The 16,078-nt window shown below is 45.1% G+C and overlaps 1 protein-coding gene across 1 annotated transcript; it reads right to left on the bottom strand.

Annotated features, from left to right (window-relative positions):
- Positions 1-379: 379 nt before the first annotated feature.
- On the bottom strand, positions 380-13,336 carry LOC142256870 (phospholipase A2 inhibitor and Ly6/PLAUR domain-containing protein-like). The gene is made up of 5 exons (XM_075328815.1): positions 13,258-13,336; positions 11,017-11,166; positions 7,837-7,986; positions 3,219-3,342; positions 380-501 (listed from the first exon to the last, which is right to left on the bottom strand). The coding sequence occupies exons 1-4, from the start codon at positions 13,283-13,285 to the stop codon at positions 3,227-3,229; spliced, it is 444 nt and encodes a 147-aa protein (XP_075184930.1). The 5' UTR covers positions 13,286-13,336; the 3' UTR covers positions 380-501; positions 3,219-3,226.
- Between the last annotated feature and the right edge of the window lie 2,742 nt (positions 13,337-16,078).

Genomic DNA, 16,078 nt, shown 5'->3' with positions numbered 1-16,078 from the left:
GAGCATGGTAGTGCCCGCTCATCACTAGTTACCAGTACTGAGCACCCGAGCATGGTAGTGCTCGCTCATCACTAGTTACCAGTACAGAGCACCCGAGCATGGTAGTGCCCGCTCATCACTAGTTACCAGTACTGAGCACCCGGGCATGGTAGTGCCCGCTCATCACTTGTAGACATCTCTGCATTCATTTTTGTCTGCTATAAACAGCTGCATAAAATATATATAGGTGCCTGATCTATTTATAAAAATCCTGAATAGAACATGTAAATTCAAAATGATCAACTTAATGAGCCCTCAGTTTGTATTGTAATCATAATTGAGATTATTCGAGGAAATCACAACTCATTATGTGGAAATCTTTAATAATTTCAAAGCATGTTTATTTGAATTTTTAGGTTATAACACAAGATATATTTGCTACAATAGTTACTAATCTTTGACTACTTCATTTGGCTTCTTCAATTCAAATACCCAAAATTCAACCTTCTCCATTGCACCTTTCTGTAACAAAAAATAAGGTATTAGTCGAAAAACTAAACATACAAAACAATATGTTAAATCAATTAAATGGTCTGGGAAAAAGCAAAAAAAAATCCTTTTTGAGGTTTACTGTCTTAAATTATATGCCTTAGGGGTACTTTGCACACTATGACATCGCAAGCCGATGCTGCGATGCCGAGCGCGATAGTCCCCGCCCCCGTCACAGCTGCGATATCTTGTGATAGCTGCCGTAGGGAATATTTTCGCTATGGCAGCTTCACATGCACTTACCTGCCCTGCGACGTCGCTCTGGCCGGCGACCCGCCTCCTTCCTAAGGGGGCGTGTCGTGCGGCATCACAGCGACATCACACAGCAGGCGGCCAATAGAAGCGGAGGGGCGGAGATGAGCGGGATGTAAACATCCCGCCCACCTCCTTCCTTCCGCATAGCCGGCGTGAGCCGCAGGACGCAGGTAGGAGATGTTCCTCGCTCCTGCGGCTTCACACACAGTGATGTGTGCTGCCGGAGGAATGAGGAACAACATCGTAACATCGGTCCTTCCGAAATTATGGAAATGACCGACCCTACACCGATCATACGATTTCGACACTTTTGCGCTCGTTAATCGTATCAAAAATGATTTACACACTCCGATATCGACAGCGACGCCGGATGTGCGTCACTTTCGATTTGACCCCACCGACATCACACATTTGATGTCGTAGTATGCAAAGTACCCCTAAGTATTTAGAGACCACAGAGATGTGAGGAATGAATTTTCAGAAGTGAGAAGAATAAGGAGACACTGCCATTCTCAATGAAATCACAATATAGATACTAGACCCTTGATTTTGCGTCATAGATACTATAAATTACTATATATTTTTTAATTTTTTTTATGTTTTCTGAATGTTTGTGCTTTAAAATGGTTGTTGAAGGATTAGGAAATTAAAGCAGGACTGTTATGCTTACCAAGTCTCCTATGCGGCTGTATCATTACTTCTGAGGCCGCTCATTACCCCCATAGATATTCACTGCATCACCCACCCACTGACAGTCCTGGCATCCATGATTAATTGCAATCAGATCGCACCTCCACCCTGTGTGACAGTGTGTCGGACTGCTTACAGCCGCATGGGAGACTTGGTAAGTATAACCTTTCTGCTTTATTCCCTATTTTCTTTCTTTTTCCTTCATTTGTTTTTTAATTATCTAAGTGGCCGGATCTGAACAGTTACATGGAGTTCCATAAGAATTCCATGTTCGGGATCGGTGCATGGATGCTAGGTATCCAGTATGGATCCTGAAAGTTACAGTTCAGGTATCACACTGTACAAAGGGCTAGTAAGACGTAGTACAGCATGTTCCCCACTAGATGGCAGCAGAGTAGTGATGGAGATACAAAGTCACACTGTAACTTAAAGGCTGCTGAAGTACAGCAGAGTAATTTCAGCAAGCAGTAAACAGGGGGCAATAGAGTAGTCAAACAGTCAGGGTCTAGCCATAAAAGTCAAGTCACTGCAAGGGGAGTATCAAAATCAAGTCAGAAACAGAACGGAGTCGGAAGCCGGGAGATCAGGTATACAGAGGGAAACGCAAACAACAGACAGGAGTGGGAAGTCAGGGACTGGGACAGGCAGACAAATGGGGAAGCGTGCAAGTCAGGACACAGCAGCAGGGAGGCAGGACAGATCAGGAACACTCACCAGAGCCAGTATACACGCTGCAAGGCAGAAATATCACTGGCACTGAACCATAGGTAGAGAGGCAAGATATAGCGTCCTGGGATCAAGAACAAGGCAAGGGAAGTTAACTCATGACATGACCAGGCCAGAGCTGGGTGTAGCCACAGCAGGGAAAGATGGCCTGGATGATAACATCAGGTTTGTCCATCACTAGAGCTAATCTGTTACCCTCAAGAAGGAAGGGGCAGGAGAATGATGGAAACAGATGTTGACAGACAGGAAAAACATAATGTCAGACACACTACAAACTCACAGAAGCAAACAGTAAGAAACTAAAGAGGTAAGCAAGAGAAGTAAGGCAGCAACAAAAGTACAACAATAGTTAACGCTACAACTGCTAAAAGCAATAATGCGCAACAACCACCAGTAATTCTGGATCAAACCACCTCTCCTGACCAATATAGATAAACTATAGCTGTCACTAATGAAAGTGTCCAGCCAGCATATATAGGAGGAGAGTGAATGTGATTGGCTCTCCCCCACCATGTGACCAAATGAGATTAACAAGCAGCCCATCAGAGATGAACTTTTGCTAGCCTGCCTATGAACTACAAGTCTATGGGTCGATGCTCAAGTCTCCCTGCACTGATCACAGAAATCAGAGTATTTAGCAGGCAGAATACCACAATCTGTAGTCTCCATGGATCCTGACACCATCCTGTGCTAATGCAAATCCACTTCCTGTGACAGTATGGAGTCATCATAGCAGCAAGTCTCCACCCACTAGCTCAGAGACAATTAAAAATTAGAATTGAAACTTGAATGGTGGAATTGGTGAAAAATGCAGAATTTAAATTATATAGTGGCTAGAAATGTTGAAATTCCTGATGTACACATGGTATAACTCATTCTGAAACGTCATCTTACATTTCAAAATTGTATCTCACATTAACACTTCTGTCCTTCAATACTATTACTTTGACATAAAGTGACATAAAAATAAAACATGATATAAATTGTGAATGTATTAATTGATAATGCCTGGCTCATACCTTAATATCTAACACTTCAGATACTCCCTGTATATTTCTTGAAACCCAATGCTGCTGCCAAAGTTGTGTTGGCAGCAGTCCGAATTAACACAGCCTTTGCACGAATATTCCTCCACTACCCCAACTGTAAACATAAAAGCAACAGACATTATTACTAGGGATGATCGAATAATTTAATTATTCGGCTTCACGAATATTTTCCTCGCCACTATCCGACTATTTGCGAATATTCGATGTGCAATGTAAGTCAATGGGAAACCCGAATAACAACTATTCAGGCTTCCCATAGACTTACATTGCGCATCGAATAGTCGAATAGCGCCGAGGTATTCAGAAAATATTCGTGAAGCTGAATATTTGAGGTATTCGATCATCCTTAATTATTACTTAAAAAAAGTATGCACATCTTCTACATTTCATTAATTCGGTACAAACGGGATGTAAAGGTTCCAACTAGAGTTGGATACATTTATGTAATGCCTGCCTGGATCCACAGACTCAGACGAGCTGTAATGGACAGGCTAGAGGGGAGCCACTCACCAAGCAGGACCCCCAGAACCCTGAAACCCTTTAACCCCTATACAGGGATTTGGAATTACACAGGGCCCTGGAGATCACTACCTGTGGAAAGCAACAGTCCGAGAGAGTAGTCGTCAGGCAGGGTCAAACCAGGAATAGCAGAACAGGGACAGAATCAGCAGACAAGGACGTAATCAGAAACAAGCAGAGGTCAAAACCGGATCGGGCAGCAAGGTACAAAAACAGCAGCAGGAGGGTAGTCAGGAAACAAGTGGTAATCAGCATACAAAATCACAGAACAGGATGAAACAGGAGCCAGAATTTTCAGAACTATCTCTGGCAGAGGTCAGCAGGCAGGAGAGGCATTAAAAAGGGTGTGGTGTCTTCCCATTGGGTGCAGCTGAATGATGGTACTTCAGCCGGGAGACACCGACCACCTACAGTCAGCCAGTGGCACTGCAGATCCCCAGGAAACCCAGACTAGTGGATGAGCGGAGCCTGCGCCCACCGGCGTCGCTGACATCGACTCCTCTCCAATCACCAGCACTATCCACGGCAGGAACACGGCATCGCCTGGCGATCGGAGTAGAAGTCGATGGAGCGGACTCCAGTGGTGACGTAGCAATTTATTTGAGTGAAACTTAGCTCTAATAGCATTTTGCACAAATCTATATTTACCAGAATATGGCTTTTTGTCAAATTCAGCAAAATGGCAGATAGCTGGCCAACAATTTGCTAAGTATTATAGGGACAGCAAAAAGGTTAAAAAGAAATAATATTCATCTCACAGCTCACCTGTTCAGCCTCTTCCAGTGCTCACTGCCTCCATCCTACATCTGCCACCTCTTTACTGTAGGCCGAAACTTCCTGCCATGACCAGTCTTCAAATGTCCCTGCACATCATAAACTCATGGCCAACATTGTGATATCACATTTGAGGCCTGGTCAAGGCTGAAAATCCTGACCTAGAGTGAAGAGGCCAGAGATTTTATTATGCAATGGCAAAAGAAGAGTCATTGAGGAAGCAAGAAGCAAGCATCGGGTGGCTGCCAAACAGGTGAAAATGAGATAATACATTTTTGGTGTTACTAGGAAGTCCTGAAATATCTTCCTAACCTAGAGTCCGGAACCCCGTTTGCGACCAAATCTTTCACTTTGAGATGTTGCTTGTATAACATGACTATAGGGGTGGCTGACTCACTTCCCCTAAGTCACTGAGATTCTTTCTTCATTCTCCTCAGAGTTGACAGGACCACGAGAGTCCTCACCCCTGGTCAGTCTCCTTCCTCCTCCTGACTGAATGACTGACTCTCCTAACCACCAATTTTCAAACTCAACTCCGACCACTCACCTCAGACACCTCAGCCACTAAGCTCCTCACCCAAGCTGGTATCAGACCAGTGCACGGGGCTTAAGTGCCATAGTCCAGTACTCCACTGCGCAACCAGCTCTGTCCTCACCTATTGTACCATCACCCATTCCCTGTAGACTGTGAGCCCTCGCGGGCAGGGTCCTCTCTCCTCCTATACCAGTCTGTTTTGTACTGTTAATGATTGTTGTACGTATACCCTCTTTCACTTGTAAAGCGCCATGGAATAAATGGCGCTATAATAATAAATAATAATAATAATAATAATAATAACCAGACTACTGGTCGACAAGCATGAATGGGACCTGCCCAGGCTCTGATCTAATGTGTGAGCTAACAATTGAGTATCTGCAGGTTTTTTGTATGTGAACCGGTAGATGGCCTCTTTCTTACCCAGGACGGGGCACCACACCTCTGACTGAGGTGCAGTACCTCTGCGGTGATGGCAGCCTCAGGGGTGCCACACTATTCTTATCTCTTGTTCAAAATTGACAGCAAATGTGTCATGCCCAAACCCGTGTCTGTCTCTTGCTCTCTCTCGGATTTACAAATCCCATGCAATTTTCTTCACACTTCATCAGGAATAAACACAATTATTTTATTTTATTTTTTTGTGATCAAAAATAAAAGGACACGTGTCATATAAAAATGTGAAACATGTTTGCACTCAGATCTCAAATCTGCTTGGTAGTCTGTGTCCCGTGTTTCAACTAATGAACTTTCTACAAACAAAACAATAAACCCCATTAATGCATGAAGAGTTAACCTCTTGTGCCTTTTTTATTTGTGGCTCACTAAAATTAATTGCATGGGTGTGTTGTGCCCGAATGTCACAAGTGTCGCATCCAACTGACACCTGTGTTGTATCTGGGATTAGAAGGTCCCCCGTCCTTCTTCCTCCGGCTCTCTCTCTGTCGCTTCTCTCCCTGTGTTTCCCCACCTGATCTGCTCTCCTGGCTCCGACCTCGGCTCGTCACTGACTCTGATTTCCGCGCCCCTCCAGTCCTTTGTGCTTTCTCTTGGCTTCTTACCCAGCTTTTACTGACTCTGCCTCTGTATAACCCCTGGTATTGCGTAAGCTCCTGGCACCAACCCCAGCTTGTACAACTATTCCCTCTCATTCACTGGGTGAGTGTAGTGCCCCTGAAGCCATCAGGAGCTACAAGGTACTGTATCCTGTCAATGATGCAGGGCCTACCCCAAGGGACCCAGAAGACCAGTGCCAGTAACAGCAAAACTTTCATTTTAATACCTGTTTTTCCTCATTCCCAAAGACTGGTGACAGACTAGGGTTGGACCCAATGGATGGCCACCTAGGGGTGGTGCCCATCAAGTCCACTAGATGACAACCAGGTGGGAGGGGTCAGACAGTGAGTAAGTGGAAGTGAGAGGGGACGGACGTAACCGCACTGACAGGAGAGTGTAACGTCGACCTGAGGGCTCAGGCATGTGGTTGCCGGTGGAGTACGGTGGAGTACTCCTGGAACCAAAGCAACAACGGGGTACAGAATCCTAGATTAGGCAAACGCTCTAGGCAGACCTGATAAAATCTGTACAGTGAGGGGACCATCCAGGACCTCACTGACCGTAAAGTTCAGGACACAGTAGCAATGGGAGAACCGGGGAACAGGACAAGAGAAACTGACCCCACAGGGTTCATGCTACCTGTTATACAGACTAAGACTGAACGAGAACCAGGAGGGGACCCCCAGACACTCCAAGCCACGGGGACCCACCAACCAGAGACAGGTGCAGGGGAAAGAAGCCACCAGGTTACCACACCGGCACTGGGACTAAGGGGACCACTGGTCAGGACCAGCCCCCATTGGGTTACCAGCCATAACAATGCTGTGAGTAAAGAAACCAGTTACACTACAATCCCTTGTGTGGCTTACCTTCTTCCTGTGCCCATCAGCTATTCCATGTGGCCTGGCCCTACTTGCAGAGGGCCAAACAGCCAGGCTGCCACTATCACCAGCCCCAATAATGAGAACTGTGCAGCGGCGGCTCCACTAAATAACCGCAACCCGCAAGTGACGTCATGACAAAAACTCTTATTTCATCTCCCCTGTAAATATTTCCTCTTTTAAAAGCAACCCCCAGGGTCATGGAACCAGGCAACGGCCACCCAGTGACAAATCCCCAGTAATACATCGCCGGGGACCGAGTACCCCATAGCCCTTGGGCGACACATGAGCACTTCACTTAGTGGATGCTTTATGGCCCCTGCACTTCCCTGTGCTCTAGCTCCCGTCCTGGTGTTTTGCAGCTACATATGTGCTACTTTATCTGTCATCTAATGTCCTGCTTGTAATCTATGTTTGAGTAAAGAAAAATCTGTTAAGCCGAAGTTCTTGCCAATCCAATTTTGTCAGTGGCTATACTCATGCCCGAGCTCTGAGCAGAAGTGGATTGATATTGTTGGTGACCTGGATTCTACAATGAATTACATTTATTATTCGGAGCATAATACGGAAGATTCAATTTGCACAGAATACCCACACTGTATATTGAATTTCCTCGTAATTTTGCAAATTCAAATTTGGCCAGATCAACTCAACTCTAGCTCCAACTGTTGAAGCTTGCATAGGAGCTGTATACACAAAACAGTAAAATATATATTTTCAGACTATATATAAAGTTGCTATAGCTTTTTAATCTGCATTCATTGGAGCAAAAGGAACATTTAGTGGCAAAAGATTTACACAATTTTAAGACAGATTTGCTCACCTGGATTGATCAACTTTGCTCTATAGTCCATACATTGGTCCATGGATCCGGTGCAGTTCAGTTCCTTGTCGCTCTTACATTCCTCCAATGTCCCCATACAGAGAGAAGCTGGGCATTTTACACCGTTTGTTGTTAGGTTTTCTTTAGGAACTGGAGAAATTAAATTTTAATCAATAACCATGACTTTTGGTTAAGGAAACATGTTGATATAATTCCAAAGCATAGGTATCTGGAACTTCTTATTTACCTTCTTTGTTCCAGTTTTGCAACATTTAAAGGGCTTGTCCACTACTTGGACAACCCCTTCCATTCACTTTGTTCACCCAGAAAAATAAATAAGCCTATACTCACCTCTGGTGCAACCACGGTTCCAGAGATATCTGAAGTAATGTTCCCGAGACTCACATGACACTGTTATGACACACAGACCCTGCAACCACTCAGTGCCCGGAGCCTGTCTCCCTACCTTTGGATGTTTGAGCAGGATATGACTTCTTGGTCAAATATCCAAAGGTGGGGAGACAGACGATGATTGGTCTTAAGCCTACTTTACACGTTATGATTAAGCATACGATATCATATGCGATTGTAACCGCCCACATAGTATGTGCGGCACGTTCAATTTATTGAACGTGTCGCACAAACGATTATTTGCCGTCACACGCACTTACCCTTCCATACGACCTCGATGTGGGTGGTGAACGTCCACTTCCTGGAAAGGGAGGGACGTTCGGCGTCACATTGACGTCACGTGGCAGCTGGCCAATAGAAGCGGAGGTGCGGAGATAAGCGGGATGTAAACATCCCGCCCACCTCCTTCCTTCCGCATTGCCGGCGGGAGCTGCGGGACGCAGGTAAGATCTGTTCATCGTTCCCGGGGTGTCACACACTGCGATGTGTGCTACCTTGGGAACATTGAACAACCTCACGTTCAATTTTTAGCATGACAAATGGCAATCAGAATACTTTCAATTGGATATGAGTCATTATATACAAATAGAATTAAATTGAACTCCAATGTACACAAATAATCTGCATTTTCGTAAACTCACTTTTACTTATACTCACCTCACCGTTTATCTGTTCAGCCCCTCTGCTACTCAATATCTACTATCTGGTTTTCAGATCAGCCTCTTCTTTTTTTTGTCACAAGCTTCATATCTTTGCCCAAGTTGTCATATCTTCAACTTGTTCACTGTAGGCCAGGACTTCCAACCACAACCAAGCCTTGGAGGTCACATGTCATAATATCATGGATGCACATTGCTGAGTGACCTCTGAGACCTGTCTAAAACTGGAGATTTGGGTCTAATGTGAATAGGGTGAAGATGCGACAGGAGAAAGTATAGGAATAGATGGTGAGCAGCGATGCTCATTTCTTCCCAGGGCCTTTTCTTTCTGCCATCGTAGCTCTGACCTCTTCACTCTAGTCCATGAATTCCGGCCATGACCAGACTTAAGAGATCACTGCACATTGAGCAATCTTGATGATGTCACCAAGTACAATGCAGAGTGACCTCCTATGCCTGATCAAGGAACTGGGAACAGAACTAAGGTGGTAGGACAAAATCAGAACCACTCACAGGAACCAGAAATGTATACTGCGAAGCAGGAACTATAACTGGCAACATCTCAGGAAAAAGCCTCCAAGATAAGGCAGAGCGATCACCTGGAACGATGCACTACTGAATAGGCTCCTCTTACCGGGCCTAGACCCAGAAAATACAACACAAACAAAACATATTGGCCCTGCATGAAAGCAGAGTCACCAGAAAGAATCATGACAGTAGGGACCTCCTATACCTGATTAAGGTCGGAAGTCCCAGCCTGGTTTGAACAGACCAGAAGATACAGCTTTCAACAGGGAAAAGAGGAGGCTGCTCTAAGGACTATGCAACAGGCAAGCAGCAGTGGAGGAGCCGAAAAGGTGAGCGATGAGGTTAGGATGATGGGGTTTTTGTTGTATTATATATCATAAAGGGAGGTGGAGAGAATGGTAATTTAGATTTTGGTATTGTGTACCAAGCACTTAACCACTCCAAGGGTGCACCAATGCCCCTTCATTTACATATCTTATAAAACTGGTTTAAAATTCAATAAGCATACTCTACAGCACATGTATGATTTTTATATGCGCTAAGTCCCCTGCATGAAGGTATAAATGGTTGCATTTGAGTTTTGGGGGTGACAGACTTCCTTGAATAAACAGAAAATTGCAAAAGTGCATGTTTTAACACATCTATCAACTCTTGTATATGAAGATAGGAACAACTCTTTAAAAGTGTGGTTTTGGTCTTCACTTAATCCTTTACATTTTCATTCCTGGTCACATCGATATCATGTTGGGAAACAAGGTATCGCTCAAATATCTTGTGTTGCCAATAGTGCCTGTGGTTGGCGCTATTGCGGTCCACCCATCCCTTTCGTGTGACCATAGATCTTTGTGACCTCTGTGATCCGATGATGTCACGTCAACTTCCTGTTGGCCCGACATCACCACGGCCAGTCCTGGTCTACCTGAGTGACTGGACTGTGGGCGGAGTTTCACCGCTCGTCACAGCCCAGCGTTGCTGCTGATTGCTGTGTTCTGCAGTGAAGAGAGGGATCAGGGAGATGCTGGGCTGTGCCGCTGGGCTGTAACGAGCGGGGAGACACCACCCACAGCCCAGTCACTCAGGAAGACTGCAGCTTGCCTCAGTTGACGTGACATCACCAGAAATTAGAGGTCGCGGAACCCGGGGATCATGCAAAAGAGGTGAGAAAACCGCAATAGCGCAGCTCAGAAGTACTATTGGCAACACAAGGTGTTTGAGAAAAACGTTGTTTCTCAACATAATATCGATGTGGCCAGTAGTGAACCACCCCTTTAAACAAAACAATCCGGCTCAATGATCAGAATCTTCTTTATTCCTTGTAAAATTATGAAACATGAAAAATTAAATATTTACATAGAATATGCTTTGTTAGCCTATGCATCAACGCATTTCTGCGGCATGTCCACCCTTATTTGAATTAAAAAAGATTCTGCTCGTTGAACCGGATTTCTTCTTTTTATTTATCTTCAACCCAGCCCATGGCCTTGCTTATGTCTGAGCTCCGAACTCGGACTGGTGGTCATCAGTAATGGTGAGCCGGACTTCTCTAATTATGCCTTAAAGGTAATATCATTGGGATACTTACGCTCATAACTTTGATTATTACATAAGTTTCCAGTGCAACAGAAAACGTTAAATCGAAATTTCATATTTGCTACCATGGCAGAGCCCTTGGTTCCACACAAAGTTTCATTAGCGCATCCTCTATATATTGTCTTAAAGGTATTATTTTCACCTAAAAAAGAAATACATAGAAATAGCTGAGAGGGCAATAATGTAAGTTTGTTAAAAGAATCACCGTATTTTTTTGATTATAAGACGCACTTTTCCTCCCAAAAATTTGGGAGGAAAATAAGGGGTGCATTTTAAAATCCAAATGTAGATTAGCGGGAGATGGAGAATGGGCGCTGTGCTGGCTACCATGCGAGCTGTGTGGGGTTGTCTATACGGGTGGCTATGCCGGCGGCTATCTATCTGCCTGTTCGGGCAGCTGTCTGTCTGTATGTGCGGGCAGGTGTTTGCCTGTGCAGATGACTGTTTGCTTTTGCAGGCGGCTCTGTGCAGCAGGGCGATGCGGTGGGTGTCCTAGATGCTCTGCCTTAAAATAATGGTGCCCAGTTTTGGAGCATGCGCAGATGGAGCTCTCGACTTGTCATTGAGCCTAGAGCTCCATCTGTAGAAAAATTGCTGGAAAAGACAAAGGCGAAGATGGTATCTTATCTTAAAAGCATGAGAAGTGAAATGTACATTAGATACACTCACACTTATGGGTTGTGAGGATCAGAACTACCATAGAAACATATAAGCCACATAGGCTGCCGCGTACCCAGCAATAGCAGTGTTGTAGTGGAAGGAGGAAATGGTTAACCGCGCTGCCGCGGAAAGATTCAGGAGAGGCGTCCAGGAATGGATCTTTGTGATTTTTATTTTTAACGTGTTTCAGAGTCTATATTGACTCCTTCATCAGGAAAAAAACACTGATGAAGGAGTTCCATCTGCACACACACCGACTCTAGGCGACATTTCTTTTAAGCCCACAGTGGTGACAGAGCATCTGTGATAGTCATTACACTTCCCTGCTCCACACAGCCAGCATAGCCCCCATTGCTGCCATCACAGACCCCATTGCTGCCGGCACAGACCCCACCATTGCCAGCACAGCCCCCACCACTGCCATTACAAACCACACTGCTGCCATCACAGACCTCACCACTGTCAACACAGACCTCGGTACTGCCAGCACAAACTACACTGCTGTCAGCATAGCCCCCATTGCTGCCATCACAGACCCCACTGCTGCCCAGCACAGACCCCACCACAGCTAGCACAGCCTCCACCACTGCCATCACAAACCACACTGCTGCCATCATAGTCCCCACAACTGTCAACACAGACCCCAACATTTCCAGCACAGACCATACCACTGCCATCACAAACCACACTGCTGCCAGCACAGCCCTCACCACTGCCATCACAAACCACACTGCTGCCATCACAGACCTCACCACTGTCAACACAGACCCCGCCACTGCAAGCATAGACCATACCGCTGTCACCACAGCCCACATTGCTTCTTTCACAGACTCCACCGCTGCCAGCACAGCCTCCACCACTGCCATCACAAACCACATTGCTGTCATCACAGACCCCACCACTGTCAACACAGACCCCAACACTGTCAGCACAGACCACACCACTGCCAGCACAGCCCCCATTGCTGCCATCACTGATTGCTGCCATCACTGACCCCACCGCTGCCTAGCACAGAACCCACCGCTGGCAGCACAGCCTCCACCACTGCCATCACAAACCACACTGTTGCCATCACAGACCTCACCACTGTCAACACAGACCCCGCCACTGCAAGCATAGACCATACCGCTGTCAGCACAGCCCACATTGCTTCTTTCACAGACCCCACCGCTGCCAGCACAGTCTCCACCGCTGCCATCACAAACCACACTGCTGCCATCACAGACCCCACCACTATCAACACAGACCCCAACACTGCCAGCACAGACCACACCGCTGCCAGCACAGCCCCCATTGCTGCCATCACAGACCCCACCGCTGCCCAGCAAAGACTCCACCGCTGGCAGCACAGACTTCACTGATGCCAGCACAGCCTCCACCACAGCACCTGCAGCATGGCCTTACTCCCCTGCCTCCTATGAACCCACACCACTACTTCTGCTACCCCCTTCCTGTAAGACACCACTGTAGCAAAAGATAAGCCCCATTTTTCTTACCTTTTCATCTCTAAATTAGGAGTGCGTCATAATCTGATGTGTCTTATAAAATAAAACATATGGTAAGTTGTACTCACCAATGTTAAAGTATTGACAGGCGGTCATACATTGACTTCCAATGCATTCAATCTCAGTTTCGTTACATGTTGTGGAGTTGCGGGAGTAGCACGAATGACATTTATAGGAAAAGACTGTAAAAAGGAAAGTAACCAGTTACATATTGTGGAAATAATCAGTAAGAGGAATTCAGGCAAAAAAAATGATATACAGATTATCATGAGATTTATCTATCCAGTAAGACCCGGATGTGGGTCATTGCCAAGATTACTCACTTGTCTCCGCACTCCGCCTCCGCGACTTGTATTCTTGACTCATAAAGGCCTCCTATTTTAATATCTTCATCATATTTGACTTATTATTTATTCTTTAGTTCATTTGACTATTATGAATATGGGGTGCTCATTCATCCACTATAATTTCAATATGTTTACAACAGAACCCTGTAAACTTTTGGCACTTAATCATTGGCACAAATGGACACCTTTGATGGGCTTTGATTATTTACAGAAATAAGGCCTGTCACTTGCCAAAAATATGTATTTTTTGACCTGATGTAAATGTCATTGTTCTCCTGAATCTGGCATTGTTATTCCTTGTTTCCTGCACTTCTTCAGTCCTATGTAATAAACCATCTTCCCAGAATAGTTGTTTTATTCAACTGGGAGTGGACAACAGAAAGACCCCCATAGACAAGGGTTGAGGACCACACACACTTAGATAACAAGACCAGGGAGACATAAAGAGACATATCTCAGGAACGGAGAAGCTCAGGATCAAAAGTCAGATTCGGGAGAACAGACACATTTATATCAGCCCAAACATTACTTATTTATGGCAAAAAAATTGTTTAAAAGAACAGAGAGTCCTCAGTGGTTGATACCTTTTAATGGCTAACTGAAAAGATGGTAATAATTGCAAGCTTTCGAGACTACTCAGGTCTCTTCATCAGGCATGGTATAACACAAAATCTGAAGAGTCACATATTTATACACAACAGGACTTAGAATAGTGCAGTAAAAAAAAAAAAAAAAAAAAAAAAAAAAAAAAAGAGAAGAGACCTGAGTAGTCTCGAAAGCTTGCAATTATTACCATCTTTTCAGTTAGCCATTAAAAGGTATCAACCACTGAGGACTCTCTGTTCTTTTAAACAATTTTTTTTATCTCTACTGGCTAACACGGTACAAAGATATATTTTACTTATTTATGGCAAGAGATTCTATATAAATGCAAATAGTTTGGGCTTAAAATAATTTTGCAACTGAATTTAATTTGGGTTTTAAGGCTGTTTATTTGCTCCATACTGACTATATAGACTAATACTAAGGATCATTCTAACTGGGTGTTGGTATCTATTTGTACTGAATTCAGATGATTTATGTCTACATTAAAGGAGACATGAATATCCAGCTTTCAGAAAAGCTTAGTAAAACACATTTTGAAGAGTTACAAGCAGGGGCGGAACTATCGCGGTCACAGGGATCTCCACCATGACCGATCCCGGGTGTGCAGGGGGCGCGCTGGCCCAAGCAGCTGTTTCAGCTCGATGAGCATCCGAGGGTGTACATCCACCTGAATTTCATTGCAGTGCAGAGACCCATTACGCTGCTAGCCAAACAGAAGACAGCAGCTTTCACCGGCGTCCCCATGACTGAAGCGGCACTTTACAATGACATCATGCTTTGCCATAGCACGGATACCAATGGAAGTTGCCGCACACTGCTGACTGGCAACAGAGGAAGACATCATGCGATGTGGGAGCCGGGGAGGGTGAGTATGGTGTATATACCTAAAGGTGGACAGTATATGCCAGGAAGTGCCCAGTAGGGGAAGATATATACCAAGAGGGGCATAGTATATACAATGAGGGGGACAATATATACCAGGAGAGTTCCAGAAGAGGAACATATCTACCAGGAGGGGCCAAGGAGGGCAACTATATAGACTAAGAGGGGCTCAGGAGAGGAACAGTAAATACTAGGATGGGGAAGAGTATATACCAGGGTAGAGGGCATATTTACTAGCATAAAGGACATACCAGGGTGCAAGGCATATTTACCAGGATGGGGACATATTTACCAGGAAGGAGCCCAGGATGGCGTTCATTGTACAGGATGATGAACATTACTACATAATGGGGGAGGGCAACTCGTATGTCTTTATAGGCTTTAGAACTCTAAATTTATACATGTACAAACATATGACCAGCAAAAGGGGATGGGGGTTCAGCTCCAACTTTTGCACCGGGGCCCATCGAACTCTATTTATGTCCCTGGCTACAAGCTTAATCAGTTACTTGACTGATTCTTATCTAACTAACTAATTCTGCAGTCAGCAATAAATGGTGAAAGGGTGCAGTCATACGACCATATCACAAAGACGATGATTGTGTCATGATTGACTCCTGGCTCAGCTGGAGCTGAGCCTTTTTTTTAGTTTCACTTCTGATGCAGGTCACGTTAGGGGTTAATCCTTTCTGCCTCGTTCTGGAGGTCAGGCTGCTTTATTAGGGCACTGTTTCTGTTGGACTTCGCCAGTGATACTTCTGGCTCTGCTGTGTTCTGCTCTTGAGTGACCTGTTGTCTGCCCTGCCCCCTCCTGACCTCCGTGTTCACCTGACCTGGTAACCTCCTCTGTTGTCTGTTTCCATCAGTGTCTTTCCTGCTGTCTCCCTGTTTGTTCCTTATCTGTTTACCTTTATTCTGTCTTGTCTTCCCACTCCCCCTCGCTTCTAGGCTCTGATTTCCCGGCTACTGACTATTTGCTTCCCTCTGACTACGTTTAGACTTTTCCCCTGTGTACTTACAAGACCTCATGTTGTGACACGGCTTTCTGACAATT

Source organism: Anomaloglossus baeobatrachus, chromosome 11 (assembly GCF_048569485.1).
Source record: "Anomaloglossus baeobatrachus isolate aAnoBae1 chromosome 11, aAnoBae1.hap1, whole genome shotgun sequence".
In the NCBI taxonomy this organism is placed as follows: Eukaryota; Metazoa; Chordata; class Amphibia; order Anura; family Aromobatidae; genus Anomaloglossus; species Anomaloglossus baeobatrachus.
This window is presented reverse-complemented; position numbering and strand designations above follow the sequence as displayed.

What these genes read in the sequence shown, in the direction of transcription:
- LOC142256870 (XM_075328815.1), bottom strand. Translation starts at nt 13,285, where the DNA reads ATGACCGCCTGTCAATACTTTAACATTG. An exon ending in TAATAATCAAAGTTATGAGC is followed by an intron (nt 7,987 to 11,016) that starts GTAAGTATCCCA and finishes TAATTTCTCCAG; the next exon opens with TTCCTAAAGAAAACCTAACA. An exon ending in AGCAAAGTTGATCAATCCAG is followed by an intron (nt 3,343 to 7,836) that starts GTGAGCAAATCT and finishes TTATGTTTACAG; the next exon opens with TTGGGGTAGTGGAGGAATAT.